We start from the raw sequence: 26637 nt of genomic DNA, 5'->3' as shown, positions 1-26637 counted from the left end.
AATTACTCTAAGTGTGCTGTCATTGTATTACGTGTGGGCACAAAGCAGGTGGTGCGGGGGGGGGGGCACTCGGTAGCAGGAAGGGGCGCTGCACTCAGTGAATGTGTTACCGAGGTGCCAGCGAACATTCATTATCTCCAGGTTCCTGGTAAATGCTCAGTAAGGCAGCACATAGAACCATGAGGAACTCTGAGTTCACCTGATTACTGGGGCTTCTACTCCAGTCACATTCAAAACTGCACTCAGTATTTATTCTCCAGTGTAGCTGGTGCGGCACCTGCATGGACTGTCAGTCTGTATTATACCCCGCGGACACTCTTACAATGCAACACAGCCCGGCGTGATCTGGACGGGCATTGACAGCAGTAACATAGAGGGTCACTAAATTAGAAGCAAGATGGCAAATGCAGCTCTGGATGTGATTAGTGTAGAAAAGGCTGATAATCCGGCATGTGATAATCCAAATGTGTTGATAATCCGGCATGTGATAATCCAGATGTGTTGATAATCTCGCATGTGATAAACTAGGACTACTAATAATCTGTCATGAGATAATCCAGAACTATTAATAATCTGGCATAAAATAATCCAGAACTACTGATAATTCAGTATGTGATAATCTGGTATGTGATTATTCGGTTTGTGATCATCAAGAATTATTGATAATCTGGCACGTGATAATCCAGACAGGTTGATAATATAGACACACTGATAATCCAGCATGTGGTAATCCAGATGTGTTGATAATCTGACATGTGATAATCCAGAACTGCTGATAATATGACATGTGATAATCCATACATGCTGATAATCCGGTATGTGATAATGCAGAAATGCTGATAATTCCATCACTGTGATAATGACTACATAGGATGTGGATTCCACCGTGAAGGTTGGAAAATAACTGCGCCCACAAATAATTGATGTCGTCCTCGTCTGATGTATGAAAACAAAGAGTCTGTGAAAGCGTCGCGTTATCTCACATCGTGCATCGTCTACTATCTGGTGTCAGTGCGATATCTCATATCATTCCACATAACTGTCCACAGCTCCAAACCTGCCGCTAATCTGATGGGCACTAATCCCGCGGAAGAAAGGAGGATCTATTCTAATCTTCTGTACAGAGTCACCGCTCTCACACAGGCACTTCTTTCTGCGGTTAACGCTGCGTTTCCAGCGCAGCGCTGAACTCTGCCAATCACTACCATTGATTTCAATGGGGCTTCTCAGATCTGCTTTAGAAAGTAGCGTTTTTCAAGCGCTGTCTGTTCTATTTTCATTTGTTTCTAAACATGATGCTGTGCCCACTGAAATGAATGGGGTGCTAAAAACGTGGTAGAATGTGGTTACCGTGGTTTTGACTGCGTTTTCAGCTACGTTTTTAAAGTTCTGGCATTATCAGCTTGCTTGGCTGCGTTTATAACTGTGCTGAAAGCTCAGTCAGCCACTGTCAAAAACGCATGAAAACACAGTAAACGCAGCTGAAAACGCATGAAATACAGCGTTTTTACAAGTGCATGTGTGAGAGTGGTAAGGAGCAACCCTCCCATGTATCTAAGCCTCCCATATGTGATAGTGTGTGCTGAGCTTTCAAATGAAATATTGTGCACCGAGCCATGTATCCAAACCTATCTCATGTAATACTGTTTGCTGAGCTGTGTATCTAATCCTACCCTGTGTGATACTGTCTGCTGAGCCATGTATCTTATCCTATCCCATGTGTTACAGTCTGCTGAGCTGTGTATCTAATCCTATCCCATGTGTTACAGTTTGCTGAGCTGTGTATCTAATCCTATCCTGTGTGATACTGTCTGCTGAGCCATGTATCTTATCCTATCCCATGTGTTACAGTCTGCTGAGCTGTGTATCTAATCCTATCCCATGTGTTACAGTTTGCTGAGCTGTGTATCTAATCCTATCCTGTGTGATACAGTCTACTGAGCTGTGTATCTAATCCTATCCTGCGTGATACTGTCTGCTGAGCATTGTATCTAATTCTATCCTGTGGGGTACCCTTTGCCAAGATGTGTATCTAATCCTATCCCATGTGATATTGTGTGCTAAGCAGTGTATCTAATCCTAACCTGTGTGATACTGTCTGCTAAACTATGTATCTAATCCTATCATATGTGATACTGTCTGCTGAGCTGTGTATCTAATCCTATACTGTGTGATACTGTCTGCTGAGCTGTGTATCTAATCCTACCGTGTGATACTGTCTGCTGAGCTGTGTATCTAATCCTATCATATGTGATACTGTCTGATGCAGTACCCCCCTCTGCATTGTTAGGCACCTCTTGGATACATTATTATGGTCTCCGCAGCGCCAACATCAGGCAGCAGTGGGAACTACAGTGGAAAAGTCTCCGGTGGCAGGAATCTGAGCAATGTGACATTCGGAGTTCACGCCGCGGCGGGAGGGATGGAGTTCTGTGATCAGATGATACTTCGCTTACGATAATCACTTCATATTTACTCAGATTTCCTCTGTGCTGATGTAAGCGGTAGATACGCAGATATGAGCCGGGCGGCGACCTTTCAGAATAGCACACAAGACAATGGTGTTATTTATGAGCGATCCATCACATCATGTCATAAATGTCAAATCTGTGGGGTCCGACCACTGCGCCCCCCACCATCCCAAGAAATGCGCTGAGAGGTGCTCTGCAGCTGGCGTGATCGCTCGCCATCTTCCTTCACATGCGCTCTTCTGCGGTGTATTTTAGAGGCGTCTCTCACATCCCACTGCGACAAAAAGCTCAGTTTTCAGTTTGCGTAATATCTTTATTGAGATTTGTCATGGTTATTTTTGATGGGAAAAAATAATGGCGATAGAAACGCGTTGATTTCCAAAATACGTTGCAATTCCATCTGGCAACTTACGGAAACGACCAATCCTTCAACGGTCGCTATTTTTAGGCTATTTCAGGCTATTTTCGCGCTGCAGTTTTTTGCACGCTGCAGGCTTCCGTCTCGGCGTTCTCTTGGGATCACCAAAAACAGCGTTTAAACGTAAGCACAAATTTAAATGTGTCACACGGAGACGACTTTGCCGTGATTGGACGGGGTTTGTTCTTTTTCCGCTATTTGGGGAGGACGGAAAAGTGTAGTTGGACTCTCAGAGTTCTCCGCTGCTGCCGTCCACATCCCAAATCCCAGGGAATTTACAGGGCACAATGACATCTGCTGCGCCAATGTCAGGGCGTGGGAGACTAGGACTCCTTAGAGATGTGAGGGCAACTACGAGGGTCCCCACAATGTCGGGAAAACTCTCTGACTTTTCCAAGGTCCATAGGCAGATCAGTAATGACTGCAGGGCCCTGTGCGCTCCGCGGCCAGTATGGTGGTCAGTGTTATGGCAGTCAGTGTTATGTGGTAGTATGAAGTGTTGTGATGGTTGTTGTTACGGCGGCTGCTGTTGTGGGGTGATACAAATGTCAGTGATATAGCGGTTGTTGTGGTGGTCAGTGTTGTGGAGTAGTATGAAGGTCAGTGTTATGGCGGTTGTTGTTATGGGGTTGGTGTTGTGGAGTAGTAGTAAGGTCAGTGTTATGGCGGTTGTTGTTATAGGGGTCAGCATTGTGGGGTAGTATGAAGGTCAGTGTTATGGCGGTTGTTATTGAGGTTGTGTGGATGGATGTATATTAGCGGCAGTGCTGGTATTGTGAGGTAGCAGCCGAGTATACAGCGCTATATACCACGCAGCTCCGCCTCCCTTCACCCTCGGCTCTTCTTCGCCTTCTCGCACAGTTTGTCCCTCGCCGCGCTCCGTCAGCCGAGAACAAGATGGCGGCGTCCACAGTGCGCCGGCTGTGTGTGACCGCGGTGGCCCCGGTGCGGCGCTACAGTGCGGGCCTGCTGGTGCCCAGTGCAGGTGAGGAGGGGGCGGTAACCCAGCAGTGCCTGAGCTCACAGACACCACAACCCCTCGCGTCCGTCCGCCCGCCCGCCCGGTAGAGCTGCAAGTCCCGGGGTACGCCTATTCCGTCCCGTCCGCTGGAGCGGCGACCCCCGGCGTCGGCCCGTCCCGTCCGCTGGAGCGGCAACCCCCGGCGTCGGCCCGTCCCGTCCGCTGGAGCGGCGACCCCCGGCGTCGGCCCGTCCGCTGGAGCGGCGACCCCCCCCGGCGTCGTCCCGTCCGCTGGAGCGGCGACCCCCCCCCGCGTCGTCCCGTCCGCTGGAGCGGCGACCCCCCCCCCCCCGGCGTCGTCCCGTCCGCTGGAGCGGCGACCCCCCCCCCCCGGCGTCGTCCCGTCCGCTGGAGCGGCGACCCCCCCCCCCCCCCCCCCCCCCCCCCCCTCGGCGTCGCCCGTCCGCTGGAGCGGCGACCCCCCCCCCCCCGGCGGCGTCCCGTCCGCTGGAGCGGCGACCCCCCCCCCCCCCCGGCGGCGTCCCGTCCGCTGGAGCGGCGACCCCCCCCCCCCCCCCCGGCGGCGTCCCGTCCGCTGGAGCGGCGACCCCCCCCCCCGGCGTCGTCCCGTCCGCTGGAGCGGCGACCCCCCCCCCCCCCCGGCGTCGTCCCGTCCGCTGGAGCGGCGACCCCCCCCCCCCCCCGGCGTCGTCCCGTCCGCTGGAGCGGCGACCCCCCCCCCCCCCCCCCGGCGTCGTCCCGTCCGCTGGAGCGGCGACCCCCCCCCCCCCCCCCGGCGTCGTCCCGTCCGCTGGAGCGGCGACCCCCCCCCCCCCCCCCGGCGTCGTCCCGTCCGCTGGAGCGGCGACCCCCCCCCCCCCCCCCCGGCGTCGTCCCGTCCGCTGGAGCGGCGACCCCCCCCCCCGGCGTCGTCCCGTCCGCTGGAGCGGCGACCCCCCCCCCCGGCGTCGTCCCGTCCGCTGGAGCGGCGACCCCCCCCCCCCGGCGTCGTCCCGTCCGCTGGAGCGGCGACCCCCCCCCCCCGGCGTCGTCCCGTCCGCTGGAGCGGCGACCCCCCCCCCCCCGGCGTCGTCCCGTCCGCTGGAGCGGCGACCCCCCCCCCCCCCCCCCCCGGCGTCGTCCCGTCCGCTGGAGCGGCGACCCCCCCCCCCCCCCCCCCGGCGTCGTCCCGTCCGCTGGAGCGGCGACCCCCCCCCCCCCGGCGTCGTCCCGTCCGCTGGAGCGGCGACCCCCCCCCCCCGGCGTCGTCCCGTCCGCTGGAGCGGCGACCCCCCCCCCCCCCCCCCCCCCCCGGCGGCGTCCCGTCGCTGGAGCGGCGACCCCCCCCCCCCCCCCCCGGCGTCGGCCCGTCCCGTCCGCTGGAGCGGCGACCCCCCCCCCCCGGCGTCGGCCCGTCCCGTCCGCTGGAGCGGCGACCCCCCCCCGGCGTCGGCCCGTCCGCTGGAGCGGCGACCCCCGGCGTCGGCCCGTCCCGTCCGCTGGAGTGGCGACCCGCGGCGTCGGTTGTTCTTACTGACGTCTTCTCTTGTTTCCAGCTGCCGCTCGCAAAAAATATGTACAGAAGAAAACTCCCCAGTTTCGGCAGGTAAGTGCGGGGGGGGGGGGGGGGCTTTACAAAACACCTGATCTTACAGAGATCAGCACCTTTGTGCAGCTTTGTACTACTCGGTGTAGAAATTGCATGAGGGTTTTAGAATCAGCTAAGCTAATCTCGGCAGACACCAATTACTTCAATATGGTGTTCAAATCTAAGCTAGCATCCATGGCAACACATCACAGGCACATAACCGCTTCGTAACGCAGACCCGTGGTCATATGACCTTCCAGCTGATACATTGTATGGCTCACATTCCGTTGTCGCTTGGTTACTACCTGTCCTTTCTTCTTCTGCCGCCGCACAGCTCCCGCCTCCTCGCACGGAGAAGATGCTTCCCGATCAAGAGTGGAGTAATGTGTATCCAACCGCCTCCTCCTTCAGGCCGTCATCGGTACCGCTGCCCGTGCGGATGGGCTACCCAAGAAAAGAGCAGCTCCCCCAGATAAGATCGGGAACCTGGAGCTGGTGAAGGTAACAATCCACCGGGCTTTAACCCTTTGCAATCCAATTTTGGATTCAGGGTTTCCTAGGGGGCTTTCTCTTTCTGCCATTATACAATAGCGTCATCTGCTGGCTAGAGCCAGTACTGCGGTATGGGATATGCTGGAGAGGCCCCCGACAACAGAGTGGCCAGTAATATACAGGAAGAATACCCTGCCGGACGTCTTCCGACATCGGAGCTGTAAAGTCTTTAATCAGAATGTCTTCAGACGCCAGACAGTGGATTGGAAAGGGTTAAGATGAGTCGATTTTAACTTGCGCCAATAGTGCAATCAGTCCGGTCGGACTCTGTATGCTAGTTGAGCGTCTCATTAATGGATGTCGGATGATTAGGGAGGGGGATGGGGGGCAGCTTCTCGCTGTCTGCTGTCAGAGGGAGGGATACACCTAATTGATCGGAGCTCGCGCTGACATCACACAGGAGGAGGCGGAGCTTCAACCTGCTTCTCCAGCTGTTGAGACTACAACTCCCAGCATGCCCTTATTGTCTTTCCCAGATTCCTAACTTCCTGCATTTGACACCGTTGGCCATCAAGAAGCACTGCGCCATTCTGAGAGGTAAGACCAGAACATCTGCTGCTGAGACGTTTTCTATGGTCCAGTCACAACCAAAGCTGCAGCCACAGTTCTGCTGGCTGGTACTTGGAATCAGTCAGCATGGTGCTGACAGACACGCCCCTGGCAGCTAAGAACTCATGATGCATTGCACTCGGTTATGTGGCATCAATGGGAAAGTAATGTCCGACTGGTAAATACATCACATATCCCACAATGCACTACAGCAGAGCAATCTGTATGTAGATACTGAACCAGCAGAGGGCAACGATATAATGTGAGCTCCTGCTACTAAGAAAGCAGCAGAATTGTTATGGCAGCAGTGGGGGGGAGTGGCCACACTCAGCGACTGTGGACTTGGGGGGGCGGGCGGCGCTCAGCGGCCGTGGACTTAAGGGGGCGGGCGGCGCTCAGCGGCCGTGGACTTGGGGGGGGGGGGCGGGCGGCGCTCAGCGGCCGTGGACTTGGGGGGGGGGGCGGGGCGGCGCTCAGCGGCCGTGGACTTGGGGGGGGGGCGGGCGGCGCTCAGCGGCCGTGGACTTGGGGGGGGGGCGGGGCGGCGCTCAGCGGCCGTGGACTTGGGGGGGGGGGGGCGGGCGGCGCTCAGCGGCCGTGGACTTGGGGGGCGGGCGGCGCTCAGCGGCCGTGGACTTGGGGGGGCGGGCGGCGCTCAGCGGCCGTGGACTTGGGGGGGCGGGCGGCGCTCAGCGGCCGTGGACTTGGGGGGGCGGGCGGCGCTCCGCGGCCGTGGACTTGGGGGGAGGGGCGCTCGGCGGCCGCGGACTTGGGGGGGGGGGGGGGGGAGGGGCGCTCGGCGGCTGCCGACTTGGGGGGGTGTCCAGCGGTTGCGCACTGTGGGGGGCCCACAGGCGTTGGCAGACCCTAAATGTGATTGGAAAGCTTGGATTGATCCCACCGCAACTATTTCCTGTAGAGATGAGCGACTGTAGATGTCTAGGAGCCGCTTGTCCTCACTTATAATGAATGTTTGGATGACAGGGGGTGTGTGGACGCCCAGTGTCAGTCTTCACTGTAGTTCTGGCATTCTATTCATGAACTCTAAGGGAAATGTGTTCTGTTTACTTTCCAGAATCTGCACGCCGTGGCCAGCGGCGCTCGTCGACAGGGACTCCTGCACCCGGCATTTTCCGATCGAGCTTCAGTCCATGGATTACGTGTCGGCCGGACCGTCTCTCTGCAACCCAAAGGCCAGAGCCGTAACCCTACAGGTTGGTGTCGTTGGGTCGCCGTCCGTTCCACGCTAGTCTAGTTATGAGCCCAAAGTACCCACTGACACCTCCATTACCCTCGCGGGACGTCACCTAGCTTTGCGGCTCGTATTTATGTGCATTAGTGACCCGGCACGGATAATGCATAACGCCATTGATCTCATGGGAGGAGGGGCGCCGTGGGGGTCATCGGAGTCACCTCTACGTCTCCTCAGGTCAAGCTCTCCAGTTTGAACCTGGACGCCCACGCCAGGGAGAAGCTTCTCAAACTTGTCGGATCGCGGTACGACGCCAAGGACGACATCCTTACCATCCGCAGCGACAGGTAACCCGCTGACTGCTGCTGTCCCTGAATGCTGGTTATCGGGGTACTCGGCTGATCCCGTTCTGCTTTGCCTCATTCCAGGTGTCCAGTCAGGAAGCAGAATCAGGACTACGTCATGTACCTGCTGACTGTCCTCTACCACGAGTCCTGGGTGAGTGACGCGCCAAAGTACCGCAAACCGCACCATAAGAAGAAAAACTAATTTCTCACGCTTACATTTACTGCTGACGTATGTCCTGATAGCTTGTTACAGTGTATCACTTGGGGACCCTGTACATTGTAGGAACTGTTAGGGGGTTTCAATAACCAACAGAATAGTGAGTGCAGCTCTGGAGTATAATACAGGATGTAACTCTGGGTCAGTACAGGATGAGTAATGTATGTATGCAGTGACTCCACCAGCAGAATAGTGAGCGCAGCTCTGGAGTATAATAGCAGCAGTGACCCTTGGTAGCTGTAAGGCGGTACTGCCCTCATCGGTGTATAACTCCCCCCAGTGTAGTGAACTTGTCTGGAGCCTGTTATAATGTCCTCCCCTGTTCTGTGCTCCGCCACCTGATCTCAGGCCGTTCCCTGTACACAAACCTCCCGGCGCTTTCATTACCTTTCAGTGACTCGTTAATAATTCAGCTCCTGCTCGTCGCATGAATCGCCTTTGATTGCTCTGCATATTTTATGAGCCTCTGTGACACTTGTGATTTTTCCATGATCCGGGGCGAGAGTTTGTGTTGGGTTGCAGGATGCAGGGGGGGATTCCCGGAGGCACGCACCTGTCCGCACCTGAATTGCATCCAGTTTTTTTTTTTCCGAACTTTAATTTTATCCCTTCAGGAAGGATTACGGTAAGTGCGCGGATTCACCTCCAGTGTGTGACGTTACAACCCCCACCTGACTGCTGTAAGCATGCTAGGGTGGTAGTCGCACAGATGTTGATGCAATAGCTGCTTTCTGTTTTAACTTCATCACATTGAATATCTATTGCTCTCTGGTATCTGCTGGTCGGACACATAGGGATGGAAATTCTGCTGGAGGGTCTCTGCACTTGAGATATGTGACCTTTAGTAGTTGTCATGGGGGCAGGGAAGATTATATTACATTCAGTCTCTCTGCAGATTGAAATGGCTGATAACAGGGAGCAGTAGAGTAAGATACCTTAATTGTGGGTGCTGATCATGGCCTTGTATGGATACTAAGTAGGAGTTTCATTCTTCTGCTCATATCATCTGATATTGCTCAGATTTGGGGGATTGTAGTACCTCAGTTTGACCTGCAGATGGAGCTATTATGTGAATTTGTTATTAGAAGGGTGTATATTGACTCACAAGTCGTTTTCTGTGTCCTTGTATACAACCCTCTGTGATTGTAAAGTCACACCTACCGGTTTTGTTTTGAACGCAATTTTCACCATAAGAGTGACAAGAAAACTGAAAGGTGGGATTTCATCCAGACTCTTATGGGTGTGTATGCCACCTCAGTGCTGGTGATAGGTTTTCAGCTTTGGATGTGATTGGAGTATAAACAGTAATGCAGCCAGACATTTGTGGAGCAAGTTACTTATTAGGATTCTCATGGTTGTCATTGGAAACCGCCAGCAAACTTGTCCCTATACAGCTCAGCTGAGCTTCCATAATGCAAGGGGGCAGTTACTTTTTATAAGATATATCAGATAAGTGTACAGAGTCCCGTGTGAAGATGGCTGCAGCTCAAGCGTTGCGCAGAAGCTGAAGAAGCAGGGCATGCTGGGAGAGTTCAGCTCTGTATCATTAAAATATGACATGTTTTTTATTTTGGCAGAAAACTGAAGCGTGGGAGAGCGAGAAGGAGGAGAGCGACATGGACCAGTACATCTGGGAGGACAGCAAATCCCAGCAGAACGTCCTGAGCACGCTCACTAGATCACGGGGTGACTCCACCTCCAGCCAAGAGATCCTTGAGTCGCCCAGTGTGCAGGAATACCGCCTAGCCATGCTGAATCTGCGTAACCAGGGCGAGACCGAGGAAAGCATCAGTTGCTACAAGCAAAGCGTCAAGAAACTGTTGGGTGTGGCATAACCACATCACATGACCAATCCTGCAATATGGACTCTCAATGGCGTCTTGTAACTTCTCGGAATGGACTAAGTGGAATAAAGCTTGCCTTTCCTTATGATGTGATGTTGTGAAGGCAGAGACTATTCATTAGTTGTCACCTCTAGAAATAGATCCCCCCCCATATAACTTTTAACGGTGGTCACTAATGGACCTCATTCCGATGCAACGCCTTTTTACAGCTATTCATCATATTAGTGGTGTGGGTCCTCCGTGTTGGTAGGAATGTCTGTTCTAACAGCAGGAACCAGAGAAACTGATGATTACAGCTGTTTAACCCTTTACATTCCGTGGTCATTGCAGCTGCAACATGTAAAACGCTGACGGGAAGGGGGCTCCCTTTGTCACCCATTGGACCGTTGTGATTACGGGTTTCCGATGGGTTGCTATGGCATTCGGAGGCTTGAAAATAGCCTTCAGACCTGCCATCTACGGTAGCTTATGAGGCTCAGCCTCTGGCTAAGCTTCATAGGCAATATAATACACTGCAACACTGAAGTATTGCAGTCTATTATAGGAACGATCAAAGGTAGAGATAATCAAGTCCCCTAGTGGGATAAAAATAGAAACTTGAAAAAGTGTAACGAGAAAAGGGATAAGAGGCTGCAATCGGAGGTTTCTGCACTCCTGGGGACCGCCTGTCATCAGCCAGCTGAGTCTCTGTTCCCAGCCTTGATCTTATCCGCTGTTAAAAGATGTGTTGGCAGTTACTAATGGGTTAATAAGACTGGGGAACTGTAGAAGGAAGCAGGGATGTTACCTTAATGATATGCAAATTATGATGGAAGGTCCTGTCTGACAACTCCCCTGAACAGGTGATTTATAAGAGGCGGAATCTGGCTTTGGCATCAAGGGCGTCCGCATATATCTGCTCTGTCGCTGGCTTTTGTGTACTGCTGATGGACTCAGCGGCTCGCCGTCGCACGTGTGCAGTACAGACTTTTTTTCAATTTTTTTTTTTTCCCACAACAACACAGAATCTGCACCCTGTCGTGGGTCGGGCATCTTCTATGGACTTCAATGGAAGTCGTCCATGCAGAGCGTGCATGAAAATAGAGCATGCCGCGAGTTTTCCTCCACAAGTGGAAAGTGCAATTGATTTCCGATCGTGTAAAAAGCAGCGGATCTCCATAGAAAGTAACAGGTGGTATTTGCTGCGGATTCGCCGAGCGGACGCCGATGGTGGATTTTGCATCAGATATTGGCACCTGTGTGAGGGAGGCCTTAAAACATTGCCGCCACACAGCTGTCCTGGGTGGCATATGGGTGCCACAATAATGCACGTGATAAGACAGGAGTCTAGAAAAGCTGGGTGACAACCCCTTTAAGAGCTGTAAAGGTGACGACGTCGGCTGGGTCACAAAGTGAAGAATTCGCTCTATATTTGACGCAAAACAAACAAAAGTCAATTTCTTGTTTTATTTCACAGTTTTTTCTCTTAACGCAAAATAAACAGATGGAAAATCACGGAAGCCAAGTGCAAGAAATTGAAAAAGGATGGCTTGTATAGTTACCCTACCCCGGTTTTATCCAATATAACGTATCTGTTAAGAAGACCTGGCTTGATAAGTGTTATAATTCCTTTAGGGGGAGCTCACTGCACTTGGATTTATGGAGATAGTATGATCGCAATGGGGGCTGTGTACATCTGTCAGTAGTGAGCTCCCCCTAGTGCCGGCTGTATAAATCTGTATGCAGTGAGCTGTCCCTAGTGGGGGCTGTATAAATCTGTATGCAGGGAGCTTTCCCTAGTGGGGGCTGTATAAATCTGTATGCAGTGAGCTGTCCCTAGTGGGGGCTGTATAAATCTGTATGCAGGGAGCTTTCCCTAATGGGGGCTGTATAAATCTGTATGCAGGGAGCTTTCCCTAGTGGGGGCTGTATAAATCTGTATGCAGGGAGCTTTCCCTAGTGGGTGCTGTATAAATCTGTATGCAGTGAGCTGTCCCTAGTGGGGGCTGTATAAATCTGTATGCAGTGAGCTCCCCCTAGTGGGGGCTGTATAAATCTGTATGCAGGGAGCTTTCCCTAGTGGGGGCTGTATAAATCTGTATGCAGGGAGCTTTCCCTAGTGGGGGCTGTATAAATCTGTATGCAGGGAGCTTTCCCTAGTGGGGGCTGTATAAATCTGTATGCAGGGAGCTTTCCCTAGTGGGGGCTGTATAAATCCGTATGCAGTGAGCTTTCCCTAGTGGGGGCTGTATAAATCCGTATGCAGTGAGCTTTCCCTAGTGGGGGCTGTATAAATCCGTATGCAGGGAGCTGTCCCTAGTGGGGGCTGTATAAATCTGTATGCAGGGAGCTGTCCCTAGTGGGGGCTGTATAAATCCGTATGCAGTGAGCTGTCCCTAGTGGGGGCTGTATAAATCCGTATGCGGTGAGCTGTCCCTAGTGGGGGCTGTGTAAATCCGTATGCGGTGAGCTGTCCCTAGTGGGGGCTGTGTAAATCCGCATGCGGTGAGCTGTCCCTAGTGGGGGCTGTGTAAATCCGCATGCGGTGAGCTGTCCCTAGTGGTGGCTGTGTAAATCCGCATGCGGTGAGCTGTCCCTAGTGGTGGCTGTGTAAATCCGCATGCGGTGAGCTCCCTCTAGTGGTGGCTGTGTAAATCCGCATGCGGTGAGCTCCCTCTAGTGGTGGCTGTGTAAATCCGCATGCGGTGAGCTCCCTCTAGTGGTGGCTGTGTAAATCCGCATGCGGTGAGCTCCCTCTAGTGGTGGCTGTGTAAATCCGCATGCGGTGAGCTCCCTCTAGTGGTGGCTGTGTAAATCCGCATGCGGTGAGCTCCCTCTAGTGGTGGCTGTGTAAATCCGCATGCGGTGAGCTCCCTCTAGTGGTGGCTGTGTAAATCCGCATGCGGTGAGCTCCCTCTAGTGGTGGCTGTGTAAATCTGCATGTGGTGAGCTCTTCCTAGTGGTGGCTGTATAAATCTGCATGTACCGATCTCCTTCTAGTGGTGGCTGTATAAATCTGTATGTAATAAGCTCCCACAGTGAGCGCCCTGTAGTGTTGGTTGTGTATATCTGTATGTTGTGAGCTCCTTCTAGTGGTGGCAGTATAAATAGTGTATATAGTGAGCTCCCCCCAGTGGGGACAGTATAAATAGTGTATATAGTGAGCTCCCCCAAGTGGTGGCTGTATAAATAGTGTATATAGTGAGCTCCCCCTAGTGGTGGCTGTATTAATAGGTATTCAGTGAGCTCCTTCTAGTGTTGGATGTATAAATTTGTACGCAGTGAGCTCCCTTAACCCATTCCAATCCACTGTTCGATGTCTTCTGACATAACCACTGAAGACTGTACAGCTGTGATGTCAGAAGACTTCAGACAGTGTATACTTACACTATTCTGCCGGCTGCTTTGACGCGTCCCATGAGTAGTTACTGGCTTTAGCCAGCAGATGGGACCATTCTATAATGGCAGAAACCGCAAGCTCTCTAGCAAACGCTTAACCCTTTCCAATCCATTTTTGGATTAAGTGGTAGTTGTATAAATATGTATGTAGTGAGCTCCCTCTAGTGGTAGCTGTATAAATGTATGGAGGGAGCTCCCCACAGTGGTGACTGTATTAATACTGTATGTAGCGAGCTTCCTCTAGTGGTGCCTGTATAAATATGCATGCAGTGAACTCCCCCTAATGGTGGATACATAAATCTGTATGCAGTGAGCTCCCCCTAGTGGTGGCTGTATAAATACTGTATGTAGTGAGTTCCCCCTTGTGGTGAATATATAAACCTGTATGCAGTAAGCTTCCCCCAGTGGTGGATATATAAATCTATGTACTGAGCTTCCCCAAGTGGTGGCTGTATAAATATGGTATGCAGCAAGCTCCCCTTAGGCCCCCCTGTCCACGGCCATGACGGAATATCGCTGGCGATATTCCGCTGTGGGGGACGAGGGGGGGGGAGCGCTGAGAGGTCTCAGTGGTGAGCCTATTTGGCAGCTAGGCTCACCGCGGAGAATCGCTATGCTTCTCTGCTCGTGGAAAGGGGGCTGCGCTTTCCATAGCAACGCTATAGAAAGCGTGCACTGCATTACTTGCCGCAAGTAACGCAATGCACAATTGCCCGTGGACAGGAGCCCTTAGTGGTGCCTGTATAAATTTGCATGTAGTGAGCTCCCCCTAATGGTGGATACATAAATCTATATGCAGTGAGCTCCCCCCCTAGTGGTGGCTGTATTAATACTATATGCGGCTAGCTCCCCCTTGTGGTGGATATATAAATCTATGCAGCTAGCTCCCTCTAGTGGTGGCTGTATAAATACTGCATGCAGCAAGCTTTCCCTATTGGTGGATATATAAATCTATGTACTGAGCTTCCGCAAGTGGTGGCTGTATAAATATGTATGTAGCGAGCTCCCCTTTGTAGTGGATATATAAATCTGTATGTAGTGAGCTCCCTCTAGTGGTGGCTGTATAAATACTGCATGCAGTGAGCTCCCCCTAGTGTTGTCTATACTGTATGCAGCAAGCTCTCTCTAGTGGTAGCTGTATAAATACTGCAGGCAGCGAGCTTGCTCTAGTGGTGGATATATAAATCTATGTAGTGAGCTCCCCCTAGTGGAGCCTGTATAAATCTGTATGCAGTCAGCTCCCTCTATTGGTGGCTGCAGATATTCGCTATGACAGTGTCACAGCTAGAAGGGGTGGTCACTCACGGCCTCATAGTAGTGCTGTATGGGGATTGTTGATCCACAGTTCTGCCTTCAGCTGTGTTTTTCTGCGCTCCAGCATTGATTTCAGGTGCACATGGTGTAACTGGCCACTCGTTACGATCTGAGATGAGATAACATACTTAGCGTAAGCGCGGGGCCCGGATTACACCCGTCACGATTACACAGAACACCTTGTAGCAGCTCCAATTTCTGCTGCTTTCCTGCAAGTTTCACGTGTCACAGCCGGAGTTCTACAAGGTTCCAGGACTGTCACCCAACTTTCCCTGACTTCTGCATAACAAAGCTGCTATGTTCTGGAGCCGGACCTGCATGACTATGTGTACCCGCCGACTTCTGAAGGACTCCTTGCCTGCAGGTCATACAGTCACATAGAATGCACCAGCTACCACAATATAACTACCACGTTGCCTCTGGCAGCAGCATTGTGAATTAGAGTTTCTGAGGCCATCAGCCACTCAGAAGCCTGAGGTCACCTTGTGCACAATGTCAAGCAGCTGCTGGGGAGATGTAAAGCCATCATCGCTGGACTAGAGCAGTGGAGACTCATTCTCTGGAGGGATGGATGAAGCAGGGTTAGAGGGTCAGTGTAGTAGACCCTGTAGAGAATGTGGAAGAAACCCAGACTCGGAGCCTGCCTTACCTCAGTATCAGTGTCCGGCCTCACTGATGATTTCCATGGACATGAATTTCCACTCATTTCTCCCAAATTCCAGAGTAGGTGGGCTATTATCGCATTATAGGGGTCTGCCTATATGGCAATGTGCAGGTTTCTGGAATCAGATATTCAACCAGCACATATAGAGTGTTTTTGTAGGGTGTGCATACTTTTGCAAAGTTATCACTTCATGACTAGCTGTATTTATATTGGTGGGGGCTGCTATTGCATTATAGGGGACTATGTGTACATAGTAGTGGCCATAGTACTGGGGTGATGCTCGACAAACACATATGGAGGGAATTTTCAGGGTGCATATACTTTTGCAAAGTAGTCTCATCACTCAGCCTTCCCAGTTACAGCTATGACTTGGGCCGCACATTGTAGTTCCCCAATAGTCCCTGACCCAAGGCCCGCTGTATGGAATGTGTTTGTACCCCCACACACCCTGAACACATAAGGAACATGCTAACTCTAATCCTGTCCCCCCAGGAGCTTGTCACCTCACACGTCCATCTTGTGGGATCGGTATCTGTTGTACTCCTAGGGTCACTGCGTTGGTGACGTAGCCTTCTGATATAATTCTTGCTGTTGACTCATTCAGGACTCATTTAGTGACCTCCGTCTAATCTGAGGACACAAAATCCCCTTCTCTGGGCCGGATCCAGCGGCGGTGACCTTCACAGCCGCTCCCAGAGCAAGAAAACCCAAACACAGCATTACAGAAGAATGGAGCCATTCAGCAGGGCAGGACCAGGACAAAAGGGCCGACCCCCCCCCCCCCCCCCCAACTAACAGGAGGAAGGGGGATATATTAACTGCACAGCCGCTCAGCGCAGGAACCAAACAACAGCAACAGCTCAGTTATGTCTATGGAGGGCACAAAGAGTAACAACTAGACTCTACATTTCCTTTAATTTGGCACCAGTGAGATCTAATAGGTGACAGATTATCAGATATTCCGGATTATCAAATTATATAGTACTGTGAAAAAGTCTTAGGCGGGTGTGGAAAAAATGCTGCAGAGTTAGATTGCTTGCAGAAATAGAAGGGTTAATAGTTTATTTTTGTCAATTAGGAAAATGTAAGGTGACTGAGCAAAAGAGAAATATAAATCCCATCAGTATTTAGCGTGTCGCACTTCATCTTCAGCATCAGTTCTTTAGGGACACTTGTACAGCCAGGGATTTTGTAGTATTACAGTCAGATTAACCAATTATAGCAATCAGATGATGATGATTATCATTTTCATATGTGGGTTGAAACACAGTCATTAACTGAGACAGCGGTGAAGGTGGCTTAAAACTGGGCGAGGAACAACCAAATTGCTACAAAGGTGAGGTTATGGAAGACAGTTTCATGTCACAGGTCATACACCACGGCAAGACTAAGCATAGCAACAAGACAGAAGGTAATTATACTGCATTAGCAAGGTCTCTCCCAGCAAACATTTCACAGCAGGCTTCGGGTTCAAGATGTGCTGTTCAACCTCTTCTGAAGACACACAAAGAAACGGGCAACATGAGGAGCGTAGACGCAGCCGTCTGCCAAGGAAACTTAGTGCATCAGATGGAAGATACATCATGATTATTTCTCTTCGAAATCGGAAGATGCCTAGCAGTGCCATCAGCTCAGAACTGGCAGAGACCATTGGGACTCAGGTACACCCATCTACAGTTCGGAGAAGTCTGGCCAGAAGTCGTCTTCATGAGAGAAACACACCCAAAAAGCCAACATAGAAACAAGGCAAGCGGCTTAATCATACACAAAAACATAGGAGATGGGATGCAGAAAAGTGGCAGCAGATGCTCTGGACTGAGGAGTCACAATGTGAAATATTTTGCTGTAACAGAAGGCAGTTTATTCGGTAAAGGGCTGGAGAGCGGTACAATAATGTGTCTGCAGGCAGCAGTGAAGCATGGTGGAGAGCGGTATAATAATGAGTGTCTTCAGGTAGCAGTGTAGTATGGTGGAGAGCAATACAATAATGAGTGTCTGCAGGCAGCAGTGTAGTATGGTGGAGAGCAATACAATAATGAGTGTCTGCAGGCAGCAGTAAAGCATGGTGGAGAGCGGTATAATAATGAGTGTCTTCAGGTAGCAGTGTAGTATGGTGGAGAGCAATACAATAATGAGTGTCTGCAGGCAGCAGTAAAGCATGGTGGAGAGAAGTACAATAAGGAATTTCTACAGGCAGCAGTGAAGCATGGAGGAAAGTGGTATAATAATGAGTGTCTGCAGGCAGCAGTGAAGCTTCGTGGAGAGCGGTACAATAATGAGTGTCTGTGGGCAGCAGTGAAGCATGGTTGAGAGTGATACAATAATGAGTGTCTGCAGGCAGCAGTGAAGCTTCGTGAAGAGTGGCGACGAGGCTCGTTTCTAGTTTTGGGCTCCATTTCAGCACATGGAGTTGGGAATTTGGTCAGGATTAATGGTGTCCTCAAGGCTAGGAAGTACAGGCAGATACTTATCGATTATGTAATACCATCAAGTAGGCGTCTGATTGGCTCCAAATGTATTCTGCAGCAGGACAACAACCCCCAACATCCAGCCAATGTCATTAAGAACTATCTTCAGTGTAAGAAAGAACAAGGAGTCCTGGAAGTGCTGATTTATCCCCACAGAGCACTGATCTCATCATCATCCAGTCTGTCTGGGATTACACGAAGAGATGGAAGGATTGGAGTTAGCCGACATCCACAGAAGATTTGTGCTTAGTCCTCCAAGATGTCTGGAACAACATCCCTGCTGAGTTCCTTCAAAAACTGTGTGCAAGTGCATTTAGAAGGCCTGATGCTGAAGGTGAAGGTGTAACACCAAATACTGATGGGATTTACATTTCTCTGTTCTTCAGTCACTTTGCATTTTGTTAATGGACAAAAATAAACTATTAACCCTTCTTTTTCTGCAAGCGTTTTACTGTGCAGAATTGTCTTGTACACCTGCCTAAAATTTTGCACAGTACTATGGATCAAGGAATGTGCCAGATTATCAGAGGTCAGATTAAAGGAATGTTGCTATGCCCAGACCATTCCATCAGGGACCCTTTTATAGTAGATTTGGAGTTTAAACAAGTTGGACTATCTCATGTTCAGGGTGTGTATATATTTGCAGCTTTTTTTTTAGTATTCAAATGCATCGAAAATGAAGTAACTCAACAAAATTGTCTTGATCAAAAAAAGGTGTATACGCCCTTACATTTGTGCAAGTACTTACAGGACAAACTGCGCTATTTTTGTAGAAACCAGTTTTAATCATCTGCCCCAGTGATGAGGGAAGAGCCATGGCAAAATGACACATCATTGTTGGATGTCGAAACGTAAAACGTGACCTATGGCTGCAGTACCGGACATGAGCATGCAGCACCCATGTACCTAACCCCTACAGTCTGGACCGTGGAACTGTACTTCATCTCCTTACAATTGATGGCTAAGGGGCAGTACTACCGTAGCATTATCCAGTAGGGGGGCAGGTCCACGGATAATGAGGGTCAGTCCTTCTCCTTATGAAGAGTACAAGTTATTAGTGTCCCTTTCCCAGTTCTTGGTGCCCTCCATGGCCTATACCTCCCTCGTCGCTTCCTCCTACAACATCCAAATGCCAGGATCCCTGAGCAGCAGCACAATAAGGTCACCATAGACCCAACCAGTGCAGGAAGAGGCCAGAGATTGGCCAAGGTGTCGGAGGGGTCTTCAGCCTCTCCCTCATAAGTCTGGTTCCTGCCACTGTGGCCCTTGGTCTCATTCATGTGCTGCTTGCTGCTATCCAGGTGGGCCGGACTCTGTAAGTCCGGTTGCTCCAGGGGTGGTGAGGATGGAGGAGCCTCCTTATTGGGTTCTTCATCTGCTGGGGAGAAGATCGATGTTGTCTTAAAAGTAACTTCGGCAGTTAATGGAGGAGAATAAGTAGGTGGCAAAGAGTGGGGTGGAGAGTGTGTAAAAGATGGGGGCTGAGAAGGAGAGTGCTGGCTCGGTGGATGAAGAGGTGGCTCATCTTGTGGAGGGGTGGGCAGCGAGTTAACATGAGGTTCCTTAGAAGGTAAGGCTGTGGAGGAAATGGGAAGTGAGGAAGCTGCTACCCGGGATATATTCAGACGCTCCCACTTTAAGGACGACCGTGGGTTCAAGTCAACATGTCCCAGCTTGTCAAACACCAGCAGATCCGGATCAACACCTAGAAAGTGGAATTCATACTGTAAGCATCATCACGGTTTATACTCTAGTCACATCCAAAGTTGAAAGAGACAAACTGCCCTGAATGGCCAATAAAACCGCTACATGTGCTGTTATTAGAACCCTCCCACCACCACCCCCAACCACCCCCATTACTATACATGTACTCATGTACCGGCTGCGGCTCTAGTGAAGCCAAGTAGGTGGAAAAGTTAGGTACTTCCTCAGTCTGAGGCAGATTGAGAGGGTGATTGGCTGCCAGGCAGAACTGAGGGAGGAATGGGGAGGATCCTACAGGTGTCTGACTCACCAGCTGTGACCGTGTAGAGGATGCTGCGCTCTTGCAGCTGGAGGAGGCAGCTTTCCGGCTGTGGACAATGCACCAGGTGACAGTCCCCGTTCTCAGCGCTCGTCTCAGAGTAGAAGATGGCCACATTACACGACTCTGAGGATGCAGAGCAAAGCTGGCGTTCATGGAGGAATGTGATTAAGAATTGTCGCAGTGCGCAATTTTCTAACGTAGTCTGCAAAGGAGTTCCAAGCCAGATTGGAATGGAGAGACATCAGCGGATTGTCTCATTTACTAAGAGGCTACAAGTCATGAAGAAAACTTAGATAGAGGAAGCGCCCTGCAAGCAATTACCGGATACATTCAACGAAGATTGAGAATCTTGTGATACTTTTTAAATACAGTCATGTGCAGAAAACATGCTGCAGAATAAGAATGTTTCAGAAATAGAAGGGTTAATCGTTTATTTTTGTCAATTAATAGAATGCAAAGTGACTGAACAAAAGAGAAATATAAATCCCATCAGTATTTGGTGCAACACCCTTCACCTTCAGCATCAGGTAAACTTGCACACACTTTTTGGAGGAGCTCGGCAGGGAGGTTGTTCTAGACATCTTGGAGGACTAAGCACAGATATTCTGTGGATGTCGGCTCGCTCAAATCCTTCTGTCTCTTCAATATAATCCCAGATAGACTAGATGATGATGAGATCAGGGCTCTGTGGGGCCACATAATCACTTCCAGGACTCCTTGTTCTTAATGACATTGGCTGGATGTTGGGGGTTGTTGTCCTGTTGCAGAATACATTTGAAACAAATCAGATGCCTCCCTGATGGTATTGCATGATGGGTAAGTATCTGCCTGTATTTTTCAACATTGAGAACACCATTAATCCTGACCAAATCCCCCACTCCATGTGCTGCCCCAAACTTGTAAGGAGTTTCCACCATGCTTCACTGCTGCTCGCAGACACTCAAAATTGCACATCCTTCACCATGCTTCACTGCTGCCCACAGACACTCATTATTGTACCTCTCTTCACCATGCTTCACTGCTGCCCGCAGACACTCATTATTGTACCACTCTCCACCAGGCTTCACTGCTGCCTGCAGACACTCATTATTGTACCGCTCTCAACCGTGCTTCACTGCTGCCTGCAGACACTCATTATTGTACCGCTCTCAACCGTGCTTCACTGCTGCCTGCAGACACTCATTATTGTACTCCTCTTTGCTATGCTTCACTGCTGCCTGCAAGCAATCATTATTGTACTGCTTTTCACCATACTTCACTGCTGCCTGCAGACACTCATTATTGTACTGCTCTTCACCATACTTCACTGCTGCCTGCAGACACTCATTATTGTACCGCTCTCCACCAGGCTTCACTGCTGCCTGCAGACACTCATTATTGTACTGCTCTACACCATGCTTCACTGCTGCCTGCAGACACTCATTATTGTACCACTCTCCACCAGGCTTCACTGCTGCCTGCAGACACTCATTATTGTACCTCTCTTCACCATGCTTCACTGCTGCCCGCAGACACTCATTATTGTACCTCTCTTCACCATGCTTCACTGCTGCCCGCAGACACTCATTATTATACCACTCTCCACCAGGCTTCACTGCTGCCTGCAGACGCTCATTATTGTACCGCTCTCCACCGTGCTTCACTGCTGCCTGCAGACACTCATTATTGTACTCCTCTTTGCTATGCTTCACTGCTGCCTGCAAACACTCATTATTGTACTGCTCTTCACCATACTTCACTGCTGCCTGCAGACACTCATTATTGTACCACTCTCCACCAGGCTTCACTGCTGCCTGCAGACACTCATTATTGTACCGCTCTCCACCGTGCTTCACTGCTGCCTGCAGACACTCATTATTGTACCCCTCTTTGCCATGCTTCACTGCTGACTGCAGACACTCATTATTGTACCGCTCTCCACCGTGCTTCACTGCTGCCTGCAGACACTCATTATTGTACCCCTCTTTGCCATGCTTCACTGCTGACTGCAGACACTCATTATTGTACCGCTCTCCACCAGGCTTCACTGCTGCCTGCAGACACTCATTATTGTACCGCTCTACACCATGCTTCACTGCTGCCTGCAGACACTCATTATTCTACCCCTCTTTGTCATGCTTCACTGCTGCCTGCAGATACTCATTATTGTACCGCTCTCCACCATGCATTTCTGCTGACTGCAGACACTCATTATTGCACCGCTCTTCACCATGCTTCACTGCTGCCTGTATTTCTCTTTTGTTTAGTCACTTTGCATTTTGTTAATTGACAAAAATAAACTATTAACCCATATATTTCTGAAACATTCTTACTGTGCAGTACTTTTTCCACACCTGCCTAAAACATTTGCATTGTACTGTAGTTCTCCAATATATTCTGCAGAGAAGCTCAGATCTGAATTGCGAATCACTACATTGGGACATTAGCACATCTCAGCACCACTGATTGGCAGTGAGATCTCCACACACCCTGCAGATCTATAAATATTAAAAGGATCTATTAATCTGATAGTTCCCAATGTCTGCTGCCCATTTCTAGATCCAGTGACCTGTGCAGGACAATAAAAGTTGTCAGCAGAAACACTTAGATTCAGGCTGAATGCAGCATCCCAGCAAGGAATCTCACTGGCCAGAAATATTTGTCACCCAGCTGCCCAGGAAAAAGAGGAGCTGTGGATGGAGACCTGTACAGATGTAATATTTCTCACAGCTGAAGGTTTGTCACAATTGTATCCAATCTACACCATGCTTTGGTGTGAACTCCAGACTGATACATGTTGTCTGCACTGATACATTATAGCTAGGTACTACTAAGATGTGATTCTGAGGAGTCTGGATAAGCAGGGTGAAGACCAGTGTTTCATCCTAAACTACCTTGATGGCAGCACTTGCGGCTGCACAGTTGGGCTGATGGTTCGGGACGTTTCTGCAGCACTCGGGCACCGCGTTGTTCTGATCCAGAGAAGCTGAGGAAGAGGCCAGGGAAGCGTCTGATCCAGCAGCCATGGTAGAAGGTGGTGTGCGGGCACAGAGAGCTAGACAGGCAGAGGATCCACGGGATGTCCAGGAGAGAGAAGAGCAGGAGAGTGGCTGACTCCACATTCACTGCCATGACCGAGTACTACAGGGCGGGGGGTCCTGCAATGGGGGGAATACAAGGGTCACCAACACTGGATAACACCTCCATGTACCAAGAACTTAAGGGGATTTTCCCATGAAAGACATTTATCCCTTGTTAACAGGATAGGAGATAAATGTCTGCTCATCAGGGGTCATACCACTAAGATTCTGAAAACTTCACCCTGAATGACCCATGTGAATGAAGCGGTGGTGAACATGATTGACTGTTGTTCTATGGGACAGGCGGAGATTGATGTGCTCAGCAACCCCCACTTCCTCCTCCGTCCCATTGAAGTGAATGCATGGGCACTGCCGCCCCATTCTCATGGTACAGTCAGGTGTGCTGGTCTCGGGATCACTGTGAACAGGTAGTAAACGTCTTTAGTGTGAGAACCTCTTCAACCCCCTCACATCCCATGGCATACACTCATGTCCTGGGCATGCAGGGTTTATATGGAGCGAGACCCGATCCAGCTCCATACATGGTTGATACCGGCTGTCTTTGACAGCTTGCAATCTCCTGCAACAGCCGCAATCAGTGTGGACGCTGATTGTGGCTGCTAGTCCTTCAAATTCTGACAGCAGGATTTAAATGCTCCAAAAGGTGTTCGGGGGTCCTGAACCGCCCTACTAGTATGAGATCACGACATGCCATTTGGTTGCCATGACAGCCACGGGCCTTCTGAAGGCTTCCAGGGCTGCCATGACTGATTGCCTATCAAGATATGCCTTTTGGCACGTCTTGATAGACTGCCTGTCAGAATGTAGTATAATGTAATGCTGTGGTATGAGTAAAAGTTTTTATTAATTACTGGAAAAATAAATGGTAATAAAAGTTAAGTTTACATTTTTTAACCATAATTACAGTATTAAAAAAGCATATTTGGTATCGCTGCATCCGTAAAAATGTGATCTATCAAAATAACGGACTATTTATACCATCCAAACATAAAATACACAAGGCCAGAATTGCTCCTTTTTTGGTCACCAAGTCTCCAAGGAAAACTTTAATAAAAGTATCAAAAAGTTGTGTGTACTCCAAAATGGTAACAATAGAAACTAAAGTTCTGGCGGTCAGAAGATGACAGCAGAAAAAAATGCTATATTCTTCCAAAGATATTTCATTTTTTTAAAGTAGTACAACAAAAAAAACTGTATAAATTTTATATGATCATTATCGTACCGATCCACAGAATAAAGTTATCATGTCATTTTTGCTGCAGTGTGTACAACATAAAAACAAGACCCCCCAAAGATGCCGGAATTATATATTTTTTTCCATTTCACTGCACTTTGAAATTTTTAAAAGTTTTTCAGTAAAAACTGGAAACAAAAAAAGTCATGTCACTAAGGGGTTAAGGATTTTTCTCTGCAGCTTTGTATTATACTTTGTGTTTTAATTTCTCACCATTTTCCAGACCTCTGCTTTTTGTCAGTGAATTTGAATGCTTTAGCTTACAGCCAGATGCTGAAAACTCCACAGATCTATTAATTCTCACAGCTGAAGATTTGTTACAGTTGTATCCAGTCTAGTCAATCCACTCTGCAAGCCACACTGCTACATGTTACCTACACTGATACACTGTAACAAACTATGAGGACAGAAGAGAGCTTTGGGCTACTGATGTGCTCGGCTCACAGAGTATTGTCTAGACTGGATACAACTGTAACAAACCCTCAGCAGCGAAAAGTATGAGGTCAGGATGGATTGCGTACAGTTCAGGTCCCTGTGTTTCATAGTAACTAATTGGACTATACAGAATGTTCCTGACTCCATAATAGAAGATACAAGGAGTGTGTATTCAGTATATAGGATCCCTTTTAACCCTTTGTAGTGCGCTCTGAGTGTATGAGTGTGCACTTACCTCCGTACCAGCTGCGGGTTCCATGTGTCGGCTCATGGTGCTTCTTGCATGGTTCTCTCCTCTCCAGATTTCAGGGTCCCCCTTGAGCGTCTCTGTCTTTTCTCCGTCACACAGTCCTCTCCTGTCCTCTGGGCTGGACGGGGTGTAACTCTAATACGGGGAAGGGGAGGGGGACTCGCTCATAATTGGCCCAAACTTTAAAAGAAACTAAAGTCAGGAATATGAAACTTTTCTTCTGAACTTTTTTGGAGGGGAGGGGTATTAATCTCTTAATACTAATATAATTGGAAATTACAGGTTTTATATTTTTTGGACAGGACGAGAAGGCGGTGAAATTCTGAGATCTGTAGTGAAGATGATGGGGGGGATACAGTAGCCACAGAGATTGCATCCATCATGGTGTAGTTGACAACACTAATTATCTGGCCAGTTGGACTGAGAAGTGCAAGTTGATAAATGATGAATTGGAGCTGAGGGGCCCCAGGGCAGAATCAAAGTGCCCACCTGCTATTTAGAGTACCTGTGGGCACCCGGTCCTGCAAGCAATGGAGATCCTTGCACCCCTACAGTCACTGGAATAGACAAATGAGGAGAGAGGGTCCACTTTACTTACATGGGCAATTACCTATAGCTGGTGTTTCCACTGTGTCACGTTATCAGTCGTACATCAGTCATTTTGAGGTTCCTGCCATGGGGTCTCTTTTGACCCCTGCAATGAATGTACATATAGGTAGACTGAAGAGCCGCCAACCCTCATTCTCTAACTATAACTAGTGTATTAAGGGGCATTCATACCACCTTCATGGTTTCCATCTGGGTTAACATAGGAGGTGCTGTATGAATTCCCCAAAAAAGAACAGACTCCATCCAAGGGCAAATTCCTTTTGGGGAATTCATACAGCACTTCTTATATGAACCCAGATGGAAACCATAAAGGTGATATGGATGCCCCCTAATAGACTTGCTATTGTTGGAGAATGAGGGTTGGTGGTGGCTCTTTAGTCTATATGCACATTCATTGCAGGGGTCAAAAGAGACCCCATGGTGGGAACATCAAGATGACAAATGCCGGAAATAAACAGAATCTTGCTGAATGGAGATCTACTGGTTTCCTTCTCTACAATACAAGTGAATGGTTCCATCCAGGTACTGTTTAAGGGTGCGTTAACACGAGCGTAGGCGTATTTACGTTTGCACGTGCGCAGCGTATAATCGCCGGAAAGAACGTTTTTCGGCGATCATGACCAGAGCTAGAAAGCGTATTATCGTTTGTTCCTACTTTGCAAACTATCTTTTCGGCCATCGAATATGCGTTGGCGCGTATTTCGGTCGCATATGTTGCCGTTTTTACGCGCCGTAAAATCGCCCGTGCGAATGAATACATTGGAAACCAATGCCTCAGATGGTCACGTTTATACAATTGGGCGCAAAAACGCGCCGTTTATGCGCTCGTGTGAACGCACCCTCAGGGTTTCACTTGAATCTCTTTGTCAGGAATTGGGATGGAACCCCCTACATAAACATGATGAGAGTGCTACCTTAAATGGGTTGTCCAGTTGTAAAGTATCCATGGCCTATTGGCCTATAGATCTTCAATAGTAAAATTGTCAGGTGTCTGCCACTCAGGACTCTCACCAGTCATCTGTTCACTGAGCTGATTTTTG

General features: G+C 49.7%; 2 protein-coding genes across 2 annotated transcripts; one reads left to right on the top strand and one right to left on the bottom strand.

Annotated features, from left to right (window-relative positions):
• Positions 1–3718: 3718 nt before the first annotated feature.
• Positions 3719–10227, top strand: MRPS35 (mitochondrial ribosomal protein S35). Its single transcript, XM_066590878.1, is given in 9 exon segments — positions 3719–3874; positions 5407–5456; positions 5773–5887; positions 5890–5939; positions 6467–6526; positions 7613–7753; positions 7969–8078; positions 8160–8229; positions 9873–10227. Coding segments are annotated over 9 exon segments (942 nt in total). The 5' UTR covers positions 3719–3786; the 3' UTR covers positions 10131–10227.
• An 8135-nt stretch (positions 10228–18362) lies between these two features.
• On the bottom strand, positions 18363–25101 carry MANSC4 (MANSC domain containing 4). Its single transcript, XM_066590877.1, has 4 exons — positions 24974–25101; positions 22863–23126; positions 19978–20112; positions 18363–19668 (listed from the first exon to the last, which is right to left on the bottom strand). Exons 2-4 carry the CDS (start codon positions 23098–23100, stop codon positions 18986–18988), a joined length of 1056 nt encoding a protein of 351 aa, XP_066446974.1. The 5' UTR covers positions 23101–23126; positions 24974–25101; the 3' UTR covers positions 18363–18985.
• Positions 25102–26637: the final 1536 nt, after the last annotated feature.

Source organism: Eleutherodactylus coqui, chromosome 2, assembly GCF_035609145.1.
Source record: "Eleutherodactylus coqui strain aEleCoq1 chromosome 2, aEleCoq1.hap1, whole genome shotgun sequence".
In the NCBI taxonomy this organism is placed as follows: Eukaryota; Metazoa; Chordata; class Amphibia; order Anura; family Eleutherodactylidae; genus Eleutherodactylus; species Eleutherodactylus coqui.
Note: the sequence above shows the minus strand (reverse complement) of the source record. Positions and strands in the feature narration are given on the sequence as shown.

Coding starts and splice junctions, on each gene's coding strand:
- MANSC4 (XM_066590877.1), bottom strand. CDS start 23,100: ATGGCAGTGAATGTGGAGTCAGCCACTCTCCTGCTCTTCTCTCTCCTG. Junction 20,113..22,862: donor CCGCAAGTGCTGCCATCAAG/GTAGTTTAGGAT, acceptor CTGCATCCTCAG/AGTCGTGTAATGTGGCCATC. Junction 19,669..19,977: donor CCTCTACACGGTCACAGCTG/GTGAGTCAGACA, acceptor TCCACTTTCTAG/GTGTTGATCCGGATCTGCTG.